The sequence below is a fragment of the Gallus gallus genome, chromosome 2 (assembly GCF_016699485.2).
Source record: "Gallus gallus isolate bGalGal1 chromosome 2, bGalGal1.mat.broiler.GRCg7b, whole genome shotgun sequence".
Lineage (NCBI taxonomy): Eukaryota > Metazoa > Chordata > Aves > Galliformes > Phasianidae > Gallus > Gallus gallus.
In genome coordinates this window covers 26,037,897-26,057,375 of record NC_052533.1, presented here as the reverse complement: position 1 = coordinate 26,057,375, position 19,479 = coordinate 26,037,897, and the positions used below count along the sequence as shown (strand labels likewise).

Here is a 19,479-nt window from a genome sequence, read left to right as displayed (position 1 = left end):
TCTAAAGGACAAGCTGGCCAATGTAGTAGTCCATTTTTAAGGTGATGGATAGAAATCAAATTTACTTTGTTATACAAAAAGCAATCCGATAAAATGCTTCTCCTTGTCCAGTTACATCAGTTTTGCCATCTCTTTTCTGTTGTCACTTCTTAGGAAAAATATTCAAAGCCTAAACATCTGTATGAAAGGCGATCTATGTTGTTATGAAGTACTTAAGCAACACAGGAAATACAGGTTTTGGAAACAAACATATTCAGTAAGTGAAGCGTGATCCATTCGTGTAAGGTACGATGACAAAAATGCCACAGAGTGCAAGTGAGAACTTTCATAAAGCTTCTCATTGTGTAACGAGTACACAGCCAAATAAGCAGTACTTCTACTAACCACTTCTAGTACTCTGACTTACACTTGGATAAATAAAACCACCTGAAAAAGTATTAGCATTGTTTACTTTTCTGAAGGAAAGGAATATCATCTGCTTCACTGACCCCAAACAACTATTTTCCTGAAGAAGTATAAAATGGAAAAACCTGCTTAAAAAATAAAATCAGTTTCTTGTCTTCTTCCTATTATCTATACCACAATATACAGATTGACTTTGCAAAAATGCCACCTCTTTCTTTTCTCAAGACCTTTTATCATGAAAAACATGTCAACAGCACCTCTCATTTATTCCTAAGCCTCAAATATAGCCACAAATGATGCGACTGTTCAGAGATGTATAAACAGCACAAGAGGAAGCACCACACATGCAGGCATTCTACTGTTTATGCAAGAAAGGCAAATCTGCTAGGACCTATGTCTGCTTTCATACAGCCTAAATATTCATATACTTTAAGATATACCTTGGAACTTCAGCACTTTATTTTTTTTATTTCAGGTCAGTAGAGATCAAAGGTAGGGGGTGAAAAATCAAAGGTTTATCCAACTCTAATGAAATTTCCTCAAAGTACTCCATTTTTTTTCCCTCCTTTTCATCCTGTTTGGAGTGTATGCTATTTGCATGCAATGATATGGAAGTAAACATCGTTATCTTAGTTTCTGTCCATTGCTGTGCAGAATTAGCAGTGATATAATACACTGAAAAATCAATAGTGCATACAGAGCAGATGGGGATTTCATTTGTGAGCTACATAAAAGTGATAGATTTCAGAGGAAAATATTTACATTTTATGCTATGCTGATGTTGGGTTTTCTGTTTGTTTGTTTTTCAAGTTCTAGTTTGAGGACTTCTTTTTTTTACTTTTTTTCTTTCTTTAAAAGAATGGATATTAAATACACAATACATACCTAAATACACATATGTATTGTATATGTATGTTCCATACATACACATACATATTTACAGACGTACATTGCCAAGGCTATATTCATTATGAATATTATGGAAACATAATACTGTAACTGTTTACCCATTTATTTTAGAGACACAACAGATGTCAACACATATGACACAGAAGCTCTATGCAGCCTCTGATTTTGAAGAAAATGAAGAACTGATGTATAAAAAAGCATGCTTAAAAGACTGCTAGAAAGCATGAGAAGTTGCATTTGAAACATGATGGAAAAACAGCATCTTAAGATGGTATTTGTACCAGTTGAGCATCAGCTAGTCTGCCATTGCTACTTTAGAACAAAACAAAAACAAAAAAAGAATCCAAACGAACCAACTCACAAGCCCCCAAACCTTTTATAGATAATTTCAAGCTGTCAGGTTTGAATATATTATGTTAACTCTGCATCAGTTTTCATGTATCATCCTTTACTTTGGTCCAGTTGAAAATTACACAAGCCATAAATTAGCTTTAAACAAGGTTTGAATCAGCCTGGAACCAGTTTTCAAATTAAAGAGCCGTCAGTATATTACATGGTACTGTCATTTTATTACCCCAATCAATTCTGTGTGGCCTGAGGTTGAAAGAAAATGGATGCTGTCTTCATTTGCAAAGGGTTTATCTCTTACACCAGGCTCTGAGAACATGACTGCAGTAATGAATTGGAAGCTAAAGTTACTAACAAAGACTTTTCACGGTAGCAAAGTAGAAATATCTGCCCCTCTCTCCGAAACATGAAGCCAGCTTCTTAAGGCTGAAGGACTATGGGAAGAAATGAGTGTATGCTTGTTCAAATGCCGTGGTGCTGTGAGGCTCAGGGAGCACCACATTCAGTGAGACATGGGAAAAGCCTGGCTGGGTCAGAGCAGAGTCCCTGAGAAGCCCAGGATGCAGGAGATGATCTGAGCTGCTCCCACCATTCCCTGCTCTCTCTTACTCCTCATATACTCACTTTGAAGGTCTTTCTGATGTCTTAGGTTGCATATGGTAAAATCTAGTGAATACAAGGTATCCGTAATTCTCCACAGTTCGTGGGCAAAGTGAAACCCCAGCAGGAACAGAGCTTATCTCAATCTCTTTACACACGCAAGATCAATCACTTTGTCATTGCCAGCGTTCTACCCAGCAATGGTTAATGAGGTAAGAACACGGGCTTTAAAACCCACTCTCTGTATCTGTAAAATTTCCCTTCCTCCTCCTAGTCTCCTTTTGACACTTTCCTCGTGCTGATTTTGTTTCACATCTGACCATTTCCTCTCTTCCTCTGCCCTCTCCAAAGACACGAAATTACAGCTGCAGCCTTTACACAGGCTGCTAACCCCTGGTGCACTCTTGTGCTTGTTCTCGGCTGCTTCTTCCCTCTCTTGAGAAGGGACGATTACTCCTTTGTCTGCACACTGATAACACAACAGGCTCTCAGCAGATGGCTCAGCAACTGCTTCAGTTCAGGTAACAAAGCTCAATTTGGATCTGGAACTGCTGCCCTCTTTAAAGGCAGAGACAAAAGAAAAATCTTTTATAATTCTCAGCTTTCCAAATATAGATCCTTCAGTACATACTTTAGGTTCACGTTATTTTTTTTTTTTTATCAAAGTGTGCAATACAGAAGACTTAATTAAGTTACAAAATGTTTGCATGAAATACCAATCTGCTTCAATTTATTATTTTTCTAACTTTCTATAAACTACAGCATTGACAAAAGCAAGCTCACATCTTCAAAATCTGCCTACATTTCCAGCTGTCAAAGGGTGAATTCCCTTCACAGCTGTTTAAAATAAAGATGCTACTATTACTAGAATTTTATTAAAACTGTTTGAACAAATTATGACAGGAAACAGGACCATATGTTTGCTCACAATGTGTTCTTCAAATGAAAAAAAAAAAAAAAACCCAAAAAAACAACCCAACAACCTACATATATTTTAAGGTAGAAACAGCACTCTCAAAATAATGTTTTTCATATTTATTCTTCCAACTTTATCTTATGCAAATAGAAACAGCAAAGAGCGGAACATTTTACCGTCTGAAGGTATCACCACTCACCTCTGGAATCTGAATTCACATTCCCTTTTTAATCAACACATTTTCCACATTTGCATTAAGTCAGTGTAGTAATCCTACCTCCCTGTGGAATGAATCCTTCCCTTTTAAAATTAAACTCTCCCACATTTTTATATTTCCCTTTTACTCTCCCATCAATCGAAAGCTGTCTTTCAACGCCTGCTTTTTATGATGCTGAACTCTCTGAACAGTGTTAAAGAAATCAACTGTTAAAGTGCTGTAATTTTAAAAATTACGTAAAAGCTAGGATTAACCATTGAAGTATAGGTTTGTGACACTAATCTCTTGTATATAATGCAAAGGAGTACGCCTTTCTTGCTACTGTCATGGTCTAAAGCCACTGATCACAGATACGCTGTGGCTCAAACTGCTGGCGAAAGTAACAACACAAGCATCTTTTTGCACGATCAGAAAATTTTAGAATTTCTTCAATGAAAGGAAAAAGCCAGCACCTATCTTTCCGGTGCTAAATCCCCTATGTCTCATATAATGCGGTAATTATCTGGTGTACCAGAGCAACAGATTTTACATTAATACCTTTTTGCAGGCTATTAATATACCGGTCAGACTGCTATACAACACTATTATTGTTGCATATAAGAGTAACTCAGTACTCTCAACACCACTTTCCTCCTAGCTATTGTTCTGTAATTTTTCCTCATTATGATTCAGGATACAGGCACACACTACTGCCCAACAAGTTATTAGGAACACAGTGCTGTTAGCTGTGCAGTAAGGTACAGCAGCAAACTTACTCCCACCCCTCAGGCCAAGCTGCCCACCCACACCATTTCTGGCCCAAGCAGTTTGCTTTACCCCACTTCATCAGTCAGAGGGAAAGCAGACAGAAGTTCGCTTACAATGCTTGGCTCACACTCTGCTCAAACCACAAGACTGAGCACTTGAGAAGATTTCTGCTCAAAAAAACAGCTGCTTTATTCGAACAAAAATAGAATGTAGCTCAGAAAAGACTTTCTTTCAAGCACACAATCTTCAATACCATGCATCAGCATGCAGAGCGTGTCTGTCAGATGTCGGAACAAAGCTTTAAATTGTACCATCTAACTTAATTCTCAAGATAGGGTCAGCACATTCACAGGGCTTTTTTTTTCCTTTGAGATGTCCTTAAAGTAATATTTATTTAGCTTCTTAAATCTTCATCAGCACTGATTTTTGCTTTTCAACTCCTTGAAGTCCAGATTTTCCCAACATAATGCAAAACAGAGCAATGTTAAAATGCACGATTGCCAAAAGCATCACAAAATTGTAAAAGGCTAGTTATCAAATCAGAATCAGTTTTCATATCTCCCTACTTCCAGATTTTTTTTTTCCACAGTAATAAGAGGAAATAAAGAAAGAGACTGCAAAGGACATCATTTTGCACTCTGAGTTTATTACGTACGTTTTACAGCTCCCTGAACTTTCCTCATGTGGCACCCACTTATCTGCCTGTGGTTCAGTGCTTCGTAACTGCTCTATCCTGCTCTGGGGGAAGGCTCTAAGTGCCCTCTTCTTTACCACAGCCCAAGTTCTTAACTCGTTCTGCTCTCCCCTGACAGACTTTTTGTGTATTCCTCCATGTAGAGCTTTCACATTCCTAAGAATGTGTGTGTGCTCACATTTTCCCTTCTGTGCCAAGGGCTCCTCCTGCAGTCCCATTAATTTCCCCCATCCTGCTCCTCTCTCTTTCTGGACCCCATCCCAAAAGGTATCATCTTTTACTTACAACTGGTAAGGCAGAGAACAAAAACATTTCTTCAAGGCTATGAAATATTTCAAAAGAAATTAATTCATCTGTGTTTGAGCACGTATATAAAAATCTTTCTTATGCCCTCCTTTTAAGATCTCTTTGTAAAATGTGTTAAGTTAAAAAAAAGAAAAAAATCTCCTAGATATCCTTTAACTAACTTCAACCAATTATGTTATGAATCTTATTTTGCAAGTGCCCCTGATTTATTCATTCATGCTGGTCAGCAGAGTGCAGTAACTTAAGAATACTTCCAAGTAAATTTAAGGTTTTAATAAAAATACATACTCTTCTTGATGCAAAATAGCCAGCTGAAACATAGGGATGTTTTGTTCTGTCAGACTGAGCCACACTGACAATGGGCTGTTTACTCATACGGGAAGGAGCAGCCCGGTTGACACAGTTTCAGAGGTGACATTAATCAGCCATCTTCTGCTGAGCCTGCAGGAATTGAAAGGTCAAACCCACTGCTGCTGCTTGAAGGCATCCTCAGAAAGGCCTGGAAATTCCTCATTCTTCTCTAATTAAGAACACCAAGAATGATATATGGAATGATGAGGCTAAATTAGCTCAAAATATAGATCTTACTCCCTATTTTTAGGGGGCATATTTTCCTCTTTTTATCTTTTTAAAACAAAAATCTTTTTTGTTTCTAATCTGTATTAAAAAACACACACCAAGACCCTCTTCAATATAATTCCTTAAATAACACTAAAGACCAGGTTGTTTTACCTAAAAACATTATGCACACAGTGCTTACACAAACATGCAAATTATAAAATGTAATAACTGAACAGAATGTATCTGTGTATTAAATTTTAGACTTTCTACCTTGAGACTACTGACATGCAGTTCCACAAAATCTGTTATTAAAATGGGAATGGAATAGCTTTTGTAGTCAATGGAACTAAAACACAAATACCTTTGATACAGCAAATGTAAGAGCGATTTTAATAGTCATTTCATGCCTAAATTACTCTCTTTTGATGTTGCTTCTTCACATCTCCATGAAATGCATATATCAAACATAAAAGTATTTATCTTTCTACTCCAAGGATAAACATCAGCCAGATCCCAAGCTTTGTGTGAGAGAGAAGAGAATGTTCTAAAATGCAAATGTACTTCCTAAGTGCTGACACGGCCCCTCCTGAATCAGCTAGGACTACACGTCCAGCATCAGCATGACCCAAGGAAGGTGGCACACACCACCCAGATGAATATGAAAGTGACTATGCAAAGCATGTGATGGAACAAATTAAATATGCCAGACATACATTATTTTGGCAGTGGAGCACGGAGGAAATTCTTGACTAGGATTACAGAGCTGATGAATTCAAAACAAAGCTACATTTCATGAAACTAATTTTGGGCTTTCTTATAGTCCACTTTCAACAACCAACGAAACACAATGCAACTGTCAGAAATAATGAACAATAAGACCTGACTGAATGAAAGAACAGGGCTTTCCCAGTCCTCCTTTCCCAATAAGCAAACAAGCTGAAGGCACAAACTGGCACTAGAATATTCAAACAACGCATTTTCAAACAACATTCTGAAGTTAATATATTTTGAAGTTAAAGTATTGATAAGCCTCATCAAAAGATCAAAAAAGATTGAAGACCGAATTACACAAGCAAGTCCCAATATAATACATATAGAGAGCCAAGATGTGCCGTCACTGGCAGCTATTGTGATGCAGCAGGAGCAGTCCTTGAGCTGAGGATCAGCCAAATGTGTTGTACGTTTCAGAACATCACTGGTTTGGTCACACAGACTGTATGCGCTTTAGTGTCCCCTGAAAAGAACCCAGTTTGCACGCTCTTGAGACGGCGCTGTAATGCAAACCGAAGTGTTACAAACTGGTGGCAACTGGTGATTTGCTTCAAAAATGCATTCCTGGTCTTAACCAAAAATGGTAAGATAAATGCAAACTAAGATACCTCTGATTAAGATCCTGAAAATGAGCACACCAGCATGCAGAACCATTTCAGAATCTACTGACTAATAGGAAATGTTCAGAATAATAGCCAATCTATCTTAAATGTCATCTTTAATCTTGTTAATGCTGGATTATCAGGTTTCCTTCCTTCTCCTGAGATTCACTGCACTGAAAGCTCTGTGGAGCCTAAACCCTTCTTTTTTTCTTTTTTTCCCAGGTAGTAAAAAGAGACAGATACGTTTATACCTTTAATTTCTGACTTGTAGATAAGGCTTGATTTCTTCCCTAAATTCACTGGTCATTCATTCCACAATCATAATGTGGACCCTAGCTGACTTTCCTTTTTTGCTTAAGAGCGTTCAAAACCATATTTATCTAGAGATTACTTAACTCACTATTCTTTAGCTGAGGCAGATTGCTTTGCATGGCAAAAAGGATTCACTGGGTAAAATGGCTCAGGGTATATTAACTATATTAACCGAGGAAAGAGGCAAATTGTATTCTGAATACTGTTTTGTATCAAGGAGCTTTCCACAGGTTCTGTTCTTCCTGTACTCTGAAAGCACATATAATAGGTCTACAAGTCATTCCAGTTAGAGATTATGACAGATTAGTAAATCACATCTCCCATATCTCAAATGTCCTTTTTGTTTTGTTTTTAATTTTCTCATAACTAGCATTTAAATGTGAGTGATACTGAAGATTTTTGTAATAACCTTCAAAACGTTTCTTACCGCGGGCAACAAAGAGAAGTGTTTAGAATATCTTTTTGCTCTGAAGTTGCTCTGTTTTTTGCAAAAATTTCATCCTAAGCAGGTGATGGAGACATTGATATTATGTACTAGAAGAAAACAAGAGGGCAAATTGAACATTCACTCAATACATAATATACTTGCAAACATTAATATCTGGTATGTACCCTTATTTATTGCACAGGACTGGTTACACATTTAACATCCATTATGTCAATTACTGTACCAATCTGCTGGTGCCCTTCTACTTCCAAAAATAAACCTGCAATGTGATTAACTCACTCTAAGCACACTTCTGAGCCTTCCATAAATACTGAGTTATCTTGTTATTTCCTTTTTGACACTTCTTTTCTGTGGCTATTTATACCATATTTGGAATGATACCATCTGCCCGTCAGTCTTCACGAGACTAGGAGCTGGAAGAAACCTTGATATCTATAGATTCCAAGGCTTTCCATACATAATTTTTTTTCTGGTACAGTTCAATGCAGTTGAAATACACTTAAGACTTCTCAAACATGCTCAAAGGTGTTTCAAACCACTGAACCAGATAATAATTTTCAACCGTTACCAAAGACACATTTACAAAATCCAAGATAAACTTAATTGCTGCCAGAATTTATCAATGCAATATGCATTTTAACGGTTTTGTGAAAATCTTTTAAAAAGCCACCTTAAAATCCCACATAGTATTTGTGCACTTTCTTGGTAGAGCTAATTATAATGCTCTTGCGGTTATATTCCCACACAAGCTATTTGCTGAGCCAATTTTAAGAAGAAGGAACTTTTCTGCTACAGAATGCTAAAATTCAAGTGGTGAGGCACTCCTTAGCACAGAAAGTGGCTGACACAGCACAAATCAGCAATGCCCAGCTGTCTTCTGCAAAATGTGATTAAATGTGGCTGGCACTACAAGAATCTCTATTTGAGAATGGCAACAACCTCACAACCACTATCTAACACTACCACAAAAAGCAAATCTTGACTCTGCTAAAATTCATTACTTGCTTAGCACTTCATAAAATGGCATTTTTTTGGTGGTGCGTTTTTTCTATTTTTTTTCCCTTCCCTCCCATCTCCTTTCTCTCTCCTGATGCAGTATGACTGGATTTTGTATAGGCAGCATTAGTAATTTATACTGATGAGTGACACATTACTTAAAGTGGCATACACGGCTGCACTTCTTTAAAAGCCTTTAAAATAAAATCAGTCTTGAGAGTAAACATGAGTAGGCAATTAGGAAACTACAATACAATGTTCAGATCCTATCCAGAGACTAACAAGTTATGTGTAAGACATAAGGCAAGAAATATATTTAATAGGCTTTCGGCATCAACAGAACTCTACTTTGCAAAATTAGGGTGGATAGGGATGGCATCAGAATTCAGATACACCCTGCACTTATCAGGATTCCTTTTGTTTGTTTTGTAATTGTAAAGTACACACCTCTTGCTACTTTCTGTTGACAGTCTTCAATTCTTGAATGAATGTTCAAATTATAAAAGATTATGTGCACTGCATATGCTTTTACTACAGCCCTCCTGGCATCTTGTCATCAAAGCCAAAAATTTAATCAAGGCTTGAGAAGTTAAAAAGAAAAAAAAAAAAAAGAAAGTCAGTTACAAACCTTTCCATTCATTTCCAGATTCTTTCAGAGTCACTATTGAGTTCCACTAATAAATAAATAAATAACAATCACAATCTTCACCTGGCATGTTAACAGAAAATAGCAATGGTCCATTACAATTTATTGCTAAATTTGTTGATGATGCCATTGTCAGTACAAAGCCCCTATAAATACTTTAAAGGCTCAGTCATTATTTTTGGAATTCTACAGTAGGGAAACTTATAATTCTTGGGCAGCTAAAATTCGATGACTTTCACATGCTTGTATTTTCCTTCTCTGATTTCATTTAGAAAGGAATGTAAAACTGAGCAAACCTGGATTAAAACTGCTGTCTCCATGTTGTTTACATTTCTGTGTATTACCTTCAATTATAATCACACAATCACAATGCTACTCAATAGCTGTAGATATGTAGAAATTATTTTCCAAAAGCACAAATGATAAAATCTCCAGTAAGAAGAAACATTCCTCCTGTCCTTCTCAGACAGTACTCTTCCATCAGCCTTCTCACGTACTTTGAAAGCATGCACACCAGAGAGGAGTTATAAAACCTTCTTATGCTGGGGTGCTGCTCAGTGTTGAAAATGTATTCTCTTTTTTTTTAATTCTCTTACGCTGAGCTAGCATAAAACTAGGTTTAGTGGCTTTATAGACACAATGCTAGCTGCTTTTTGGATTTTACCAATTGCAGATAGGTCCCAGCTTAGACTCCTTGCCACTCAGTAGAGTGGTAGTGAGCGACTTAGGCTGTAAATTCATTTTGTCATGGCTTAGGAAGTGTAAGCCATAATGCAGTAGAAAAGCTATTTCCCAGATAAGCCATAATTGTAAGCAGATTTTGTTAGAAGCATAACCTAAAGAAGGTAAGGGGGAGCAGCGGTGTTTCTAACAGCTGCCCAGTAAAGAGATTTTCTTTCCTTAATCATTACTTTATGCTAGATTATAGTTATTCTACCAAAATTAACCACATCTAAACTAGAGTTTTAAAGGCTTAAACACTAGATTGTTTTTATTCAAATCAGATACATTAAAAATGTATAATCACTATACTGTGTGGTCCAAATTACTAAGCCTGGCACTTCACTAGTACCAGTAACCTCTTAAATTAGACACAGATTAGTATCATAGAAAGGCTAGGGTTGGAATGACCTTAAAGATCATCTAGTGGCAACCCCCCTGCCATGGGTAGGGCTGCCACCCACCAGCTCAGGCTGCCCAGGGACCCACCCAATCTGGCCTTGAACACCTTCAGGGATGGGGCACCCACAGCTGCTCTGAGGAGCCTGTGCCAGTGCCTCATCACCCTCTGACTAAAAAAATTCTTCCTAACGTGTAACCTAAATCTCACCTCTTTTAGTTTAAAACCATTCCCCCTTGTCCTGTCACTATTGGATAGTGCAAGAAGTCAGTCTCTCTCCTGTTTATAAAGTCCCTTTAAGTACTGGAAGGCCTCAATGAGGTCTCCCTGGAGCCTTCTTTTCTCCAGGCTGAACAAGCCCAGCTCCCTTAGCCTGTCTTCACAGGAGAGGTGCTCCAGCCCTCTAACCATCTTCGTGGCCCTCCTCTGGATCTGCTCCAACAGCTCTGCATCATTCCTGTACTGGGGGCCCCAGGCCTGGTCACAATATTTAACAAAGGTATTCTAACAACAGTGAAAATTAATGACCAAGCTTGATTCTAAATGCAGCCACCCTTGTTTGTTTTCACTCCATTAATTATTTTTTTAGTTACAATAAAGCAAAAAAGTAATACTTTGATTCATAAGACACTCACAAAGCCTCTTGAAAAATTAAATTGCTTCAATTTAAAGGTAATATAGGGCATGTGTTCACTGACATCAAGAAGCATCACTCTTTTCAGTACTATTTGAAACATCATGTTTTTTCCTGCTTTTGTCATAAAACATTCAACATAACAGAAGGTATTGGATTATACTACTGATCCCCCATTAAGAAAAAGAAGTTGTAATGGTGTGCAAAGTTTCAGTTTTGGAAAATTGTTGGGTTATGAAAGAATATGAATGAAGTGAAGCAGCAAGGAACTTCTTCAGTCTCCTAGGCAAGAAAATGAATCTTGGAAATGGAACAATTTTTGGACCAAATACTATTAAAGTGGAGTTTCAGTAACAAAAATACCTATTTAAAACTGCTGCGTAGTGTAAATCTGGCACAACAGGCTCTTACCAAGCTTATTATAACTGTTTTTCTGTTTGTTTTTTGAAATTTAATATGAGAATAAATTATATATTTCACTTTGCATTCCTAATTGGTGCCTTATTTTTTAAACACTTTAATTATTACTTGTTGATCTATTCAGATGTCATGATTCAAAAGTAGAAACCTTTTTTGCATTTAGAACAACTATACTACATTAATTTCTGGCTGGCATTAGATCTACTGCCCTCTGTGTAACCAGTCAAAAAGAGATTTGTTCAGAGAAGGTTATGAAAAAGAGAATGCTATAGCATATTGCCCATTTTTCACAATACCTTTTGGTTACAGTTAAGCTGAACCTGGTAGGAAGCACAAGCACTGGAAGTCCAAGATGAGGATATGGCATCCAGTGACATGGGGTATTTGGAACTGGTTGAATTGATTTTGTTGTGGAGAAGAATTCAGATAGACACCCATTCCAAACATATTTTACAGTGATTAACCTTTTTTTTTTTCTTTCACTAAAACCTAAGCTTCCTACATACACTATGGGAATCTTCTGGCGACGGAGTGTATCTGATCATTTGGATTCATTTGTAGACTTAATACCAACTAAATCTATCCAGAGATTATCCTCTCTATATAAATCAAACTTCATCTTAAGTTAATTTCAAGGTTGATTATTCTTGGAAAATTTTATGGTATAAATTATTCAATAGATAGTTCTTTCATATTTATTTGCCAGAAAATAACAGAGGCTGCGCCAATTCATTTTTCTAAATATGATACCCGGGAACAAATGCTAGAGCACACTTGGCAATATTAACTAGCCAACTGATAAGAACTACTCCACACTGCAATTTGACTTTTTTTTTCTTGGACTGTCTGGACAGTCAAAACTCTTCCTGTGACAAGCTTAGGCATTACCAAAGTTCATAAAACAGCACTACTAAAGTTTCACATGGTCTTAAAGTTTGGATACATTTTTCTTGTTTAATTTCAAGAAAGTCATTCAATGGTATCCAAGGCTTTATGGCTCCTCATGAATCTATGAAAACAAGGACTTCAGTGGTTCAGACACAGTAACTGAGTATTTTTCAGCATACATATACATAGAAATATATATGTTTGTATAGCTTTTATCGTATGACAGTACACGTCTCAAGCTGATTTATGTAGCATCACTCAACTTTACTCAAAAAGTTTTAAAATATATGAACAAATAGAAAAATGTTTGACTGTACTGTTCTTGATCAACACACAAGAAAATAGGTCATAATATCCACACCCATTAGAAGTGAAAATAGATTCTACCTTTTCAAATGTGGTCACTTACAGTTCTGTAATACTGAGTTACGCCTGAAAACTGTTGCATACAGCATAATGGAAAAAAATTATGTTCGCCTTCAATCAGCTAGCAAATTTGTTAGCAGTATTCATTTATCATTTTCCAGGTGCAGTGATGTTTGCCTTGGTGGCTGAACATTTGCTTCTATGTTGTGTTCTCAGAAGAAGGAGCACTGACTATATTAGGGTCACAGCTTCATTCCAAGCACTGTGGCCAACCTTTGTCAGAATATGCAATTAAAAAAAGTTTCAATTAATACAAAGGAACTTTAATAATAAAGATTTCTACGCGTATTTTTTGAAAGATATAGTTTAGATATAACTACTTTTGCATTGAGTGATACCTACAGAAGTACTATAAAACATATATTTAAGACATGATTAAGCACAAATATAGCATTACCATTCTGTGCCAACCTCACATTTTACATTCAAATAGTGTATTTTTGTATATATAAACCTTTAAAAACATTTCCACTTTAAAAACATTTCCACTTTCTTGGAAATGTGTAGTTCTGAATGTTAGTCAATAACTGGATAAAGTCTGTCCATGTAACGCTGATTCCATCATCTTCTACGAGTACTCAAGCAAACAGAATCCCACTCAGACTAATCCCTTTACTAATCTAAATTGTTTAGCCCCTAGAGACCATGGATAGGAAAAGGCAGTTCAAGAGAACCATTCATCTAAATTTAAGGAAAATGCCTAAAATAAGGGCACAGTAATGGCGTTTTACAAACAGGAAGTTAAGACACAGGGATTAAAGCATTAAAAATTCCAATAAATTTGTTACTCAGTTGCAATAATCCAGACCACATCATTGTGATGACTTTCAGAACCCATCTTACACCATCACCAGCTGCAGCTTTTAGAATTTAGCATTTTTGCATGTTAGGCCAAAGGATCCAAGCTGGGCAGCAGCAAATGAGGAGAAAAAAATACTAGACATCTCAAAATGCTTATTTTGTCTAGCATGCACGGGAGCTTGGGGTGAGAGAAGGGTAAAATTCAATCTTCCAGTCACAACTCAACTACTTCAAACATAAGAGCAATCTTTCTCTTTTCTGTCTCTGAAATGGTGATTTTTGTTTCTGTGTCTTGCAGAACCTGAAGACAGTATTTTCTTCTAACACTCAACCCAAATCATTCTCTTTCAGTGACCTCCAAAAGCTAAATGGGGGAAGGCAGAGGTCCTATAGGAAAAAAAAATAGCGGTGTGAACTTACTAAAGGCTATAAATTCATGCACAGCCACAAGAAGAATACAGTGCTGCACTCAACCTTAATTTGGGCATTTCCTACGTTCTGAGAACTTGACGTTGGGATTTCTTAGTTCTGCTGTTTCTTTTATTTATGAACATAGCTGCATGGAAGAGTGAGAAAACACACTCTGAGATAAAGGAATAATTTTAAAAATTAAATACATTGTGAAATTGACAACCCAAGAACAGATCAGAAACTTCTACACTTAACTTAAACTTCTTAAACATTCACATCATTTTGTTAGCATAAAATTCCATAGACAAAAAGAATTAACTTCCCTTTTTTCCTGACCAAATTAAGAGATTTCAAAGCCAGATACACCAAAAGAAGTGCTGCTGCTTTGCTACTAAGTAAAAGTGTCCACAACTGCTTTCCAACACGAAAGGTGTACAAAAAATACTACTTGCCAGGGCTGGTATGTCATGACTTTGTAGTTCCAGAAAATATTTACTGAGGAGTTAAGATGAGAATTCTATGCACATACTCTGACAATTTATTTCCACTGAAAAAAATGCAATACCATAAGAAGATGAAATAAAAGCAAACTGAACAGAAGTCTACAGGCAAGGCAATGCAGCTGATCTTGCAGCACTCAAATAATGACCTGACATGTACACTCTGCAGCTTTTTGCAAAATTGATTGTACACAAAAATGAACAGATAGAAAACAAAGAAGTCAATGACTGCGGTCATTGTAACTAGCATGATATATTTTTAAAGTTTTTGCTGCCTTGGTACTTTGCAAAATTTTGAAATTGAAAGAGATACTTCAAACAGTACTTTTTAAAAGGAAGTCAATAGAAAGGATTCCTGAAATGCCACATCTAGTAACAATGAGACTCCATAATGAGCCATTAAGTCACATCATAAACACATGGGCAGGCCACATTAATTCCTACTGAATGTTAAATCATAATAATAAATAATTAAATTTGTGTTGTTGGTTTTTATTAAATGTTTAAATGTTCTATTTTCTTCTGAATATCACTATTTGAAACTATCGTGATATTTAGGATTTAGAGTTCTGTTTGACAATACTTAAAACACACCATAACACATCAGGCAGATGGATGATGTTACAGAAATGGAGAGCCTATAGTTTCACTTCAGCTTTCATGTGATGCAACAAAACCTACAAGGCTTTTGAGATGACAGAGCCTGTCAGACTTTACTAGTGAGATTCACCCATTCCATAAAGTGACAGTGAGTATTACCAGCAGAGAAGCTGTTGCCCCCATGCCCAACAGCAGTCTCTGCCTGTCTGTTGTTTGACAGGCAGGGTAGTATGGGAATTCTTCCTCCATGCTGGTGGAAGAACTGACACAACTGTTGGAGAGTCCTGTGACTCGTATGAGCAAAATAGAAGGAGCACGTCCACACTTGTGATAGATGGCAATGTAAAGCGTATGTTTATTATCACTACATTACATCTCTTACACCATGGACATCAACAAGCATTAAGTAAAACCTGAAAATAAAAACACATTATTTGCTGTCAGTGCCATGTAGACCTTACCAAACATGTAAAACTGAAAATTGTAATTATAAGTAAAAACCCATTAAACCATTACACGCTGTGCGCTATAGCCTCTCTTCATTGAATTAGTGTAATTTACTTACCAATTGTTTCCAGGGGCCAAGACTGCTGCAGAAGACATCACTGCAGAATTTTAAAACATATACACTAACAGTGATTTAAATTGGATCATAACAGATGAAAAACATTGAAGAAATGAAAACTAAACAATAGTCTCCTTGGCAAAAGCTGGAAATTTAATCCTATTTTGCTGCTATAATCCATACTAAAAACTTCACTGTGACATACCAAAAATTGGATTTAGTAAGTGACTGAGAGATTGAAATTGCTGGGAGCTCAAGCTTGCAATTCATCCATAGGTCAGGCAGAGTGCAGCAAACAAGCAACCTTCTCTACAGCTTTCCTCTCCCTATCTCTAAGTACACAGCTGAGGGACTACTCCCTCTAGCAAGGGGCAGAAAAAGCCTCAAATTGTGACAGATAACACAATAGTAAAACTGCATAGAAAGCTGAATGGAAAAGTGGTGAAGTAAATAAAGAAAGCCCTAACCTCTTAAAACCACATTCACCTTAAGGAACGTTTGTAACGAGTGCAACTCAACACTAAAGTGTTTGAATTTGTAACACATTATAGAGTAAAATCATGCAAATGTTCTAGAAAAATACTTTAAAACAGAGAGAAAAGTACAGCTTTTTCAGAGAACTTCTCTGTACAGCTTTGTGAAAAAGCGATGTGAAAGTGGCTACCCAAAACCACAAGGAGTCCTCATAAGACAATTTTTCAGCACCTTTCATACACATTTTCATTCAAATACCATTCAAATTGCTTAAATTTGAAAGTGCAAATGACTTTATTATTTAAGTATACTCATTTAGAAGTCTCTATGGAATGAAAAAGAAAATCAGATACAATAACAAGCATTTTTTTTTTTTAATTTGTATCACTAACATAATACAAAATACATTGTCAATCTAACAATAAACTTCATTTACTCTTCAGAACACCATGGTTTTCAATTTAAAATTAACGCATGCCCTGCACTAAAATGATGTCAATCATACTTAATTTACACAATAAAGTATTTTATATTTTTTATCTGGTACATAGCGTTCTAATCTCCCGAAGAAGAAAAAACATTTAGAAGTTACAAACTCTGCTTTTTTGAGTTTGTTTACTCAGAAGAAGTCAAGGAAATTGGAGACAGAAATTCTAACTAATGTTATCAAGGACCCGTTTTAGTTTAAGCAGGTGACAAAACTTCAGTACTTTCAATTCACTCTTGGAATGTCCATTCCATGTAACTGGTATTCAAGAAAGACTGCTTGATGTCCAAAATGTGGTGGACAGCTAATTTCCGATGGCTGTCTTCATATTTCCTTACAGAAGGATTAAATTAACTCCCCCACCACGTGAAACTGAGAACCATTTCTTCCCAGTCGCAAGTCAAAAACTATATTTGTACATAAAGTATCTGCTTCTTTAGAGCAACATCCACATATGTCAACACATATCTTATGACAGCACCTCTGCACAGCTGTGTCCTTTTTAGTTGAAAATATTCTGCAAACACCAAGAAAGTAGCAGAACAAACTAAAATTCCAGATTTTAATTTTTTTTTTCTTTTTAACAAACAAACACACACAAAAAAACCAACAAAACATTGATATACCAGATGAATTAGTAAATCCAATTTTAAAAATTAAGTACATAGTGTCTCTTCCTAGGTTAAGGTGATGACAGAAGAGAATGTCAGTACTATGGAAACTTCTGTACATAAAAGCAAAGAAGCACATCTTTATTTTTTAGTAAGTTAGTACTGCAGAAGAGTACTATTTCTGTCTGTAATACTACAGGGTAAAATCTAAATCTATGTCAGAAATTTAATTCTGACTTCGAAATGTTATATATTTGATCAAGGCATACTCATCAATAGTTTACTATTTTGCTAGTTTACTGAACCTCATTTTCAGGTTTTACTAGTCTACTAGTTTACTATTAAGAACTTTCACAATATTTACCAGTAGTGGAAAAAAAAAAAAAAAACACAAAAAACCCACTAAAAACAACAGATTTATTCAATCGAACCATCTTCATTAATTTTGACAAAGATATATTTTCTGTCTCTGTTCTTAGAGGCTTCTGTCCTACACTAATCCAAAAATACTTTCACTTGTTTGTAATATTACCAATCCTGATATAGTATACTTATTCACTCTTTTCTCAGAGAGAACACTATAATATGAAGAGAAAACATGTAACTCAGATAATAAAATTCTCTTTATTGATTATTTTCATTTTGCATACATTCTGTTTTTTTAACCTGTTTTTACAGAGAATCTGAAATCATTATTTTATGACCTCCTGCTTTTCAGAGCAGACCAATTTAGAGCATTTCAACAAAAGCTGTGAGATGGCTAAAACTCCAACTACTTCACAGGATGAATTAACTTACTTTGGAAGATGTAGAGTCACATTCTTGACAAATCCATCCGTAGCCAGTTTGCTTCGGAGACTTTTTCAAGGGAGGGTCTAGACAGCCAAAATGGTAACAGAGTCTGCATTCATCGCATCTGTGAAAGAAAAAAATAAATAAATCTATCTATCTCTCTCTCTATATATATCGTATTCCTGTATTATTTTATATTGAGCTTCCCTACAATTCCCAGTGCAAGATTCTTTGATCCATTATCATGGTACAGAAAGTACATTTTCTACAAGGGTAATTTTCAAACGCTAAGTATATTTGGCCAAATCTGGAATATTCCAATGCAGACACTCATGCATCACCTTCATCACAATCTTATATGAAGGATATTATTTAAAAGAGTTGCTAATTAAAGAAAAGAATATAGCCAGTTCATTTTTTGTCATTTATTCAGGTATTTTTTTATTAAACAGCGGCAATATTAATTTTTCATAGACATTTCACTTATCTATTTTTACAAGGCAAACAGTGAAACACTCACACATTCAATAATTCAAGTATAATTTACAGCTATAAATTAGGTATTTTAAACTGTAACTATATAGCTCATAAATAAAGGCACAAAACATTTTCTGTTTCTCTTTCAATCCGTTGGAAAGGGATGACTTTAAAATGCCTGTGATCTTTCACTGCAATCTTTCATTTATAAAACTGCCCTATGTATAAATAACACTTTTTTTTTTTTTTAATAAATCTTTTTGTTACTGTTTTTTCCTATGTTTAGTCCAGGTGTGAAACTCAAAACAAATGTTGTAATTTCCTTGCTCACCTATTCTTAATGTACCAGAATTGAAGAAATTCTACAGTATAAGAAGTTCCTTATAAAGGAAAGTGCTCAAAAGAATAATATGTTCAAAAGGAGAAAAATATTTTAAAAACAGATAGTGTTTTCACATATCTTAAAGAACTTCACTTTATTTGCATATCCCCTAAAGCCTTTCATTTGAAAAATAAAGCTTTTTTCAAATTTACTTTGGAATAGTCTCTTTCTGAAATAGACTGTGAATAAAAACCAATGTAAATAATAAAAAAATAAGAAGAAAAGATTTAAGAATTAGAATCTCTAAGAATTCCCTTGCGCTTTCTTTCTCTGCTTCCCTTGCTACCAATTTCTCCACTATAAAACAAGCAAAATCTCTGAAAACTGCAGTAAAAGTATGGCATGGCCATCATCAGATAGAAGACAAAGGTGTTATAATTATCAACAAAGAGAACACACACTGCATCACAGAA

General features: G+C 35.8%; 1 protein-coding gene across 5 annotated transcripts in view; it reads right to left on the bottom strand.

Annotated features, from left to right (window-relative positions):
* The window catches only part of PHF14 (PHD finger protein 14), a 155,108-nt gene that overhangs the window by 36,803 nt on the left and 98,826 nt on the right, over window positions 1–19,479 (bottom strand). For 3 of the 5 annotated variants that reach the window (XM_015281402.3, XM_015281401.3, NM_001012856.4), the window contains exon 17: window positions 18,214–18,331. In XM_015281402.3, coding sequence (XP_015136888.1) covers window positions 18,214–18,331 — 118 coding nt within the window. Of the gene's footprint in view, window positions 1–16,583; window positions 17,322–18,020; window positions 18,332–19,479 lie in introns of those variants that run through there. The other 2 variants (XM_015281403.3, XR_003073554.3) reach the window with 2 other exon arrangements.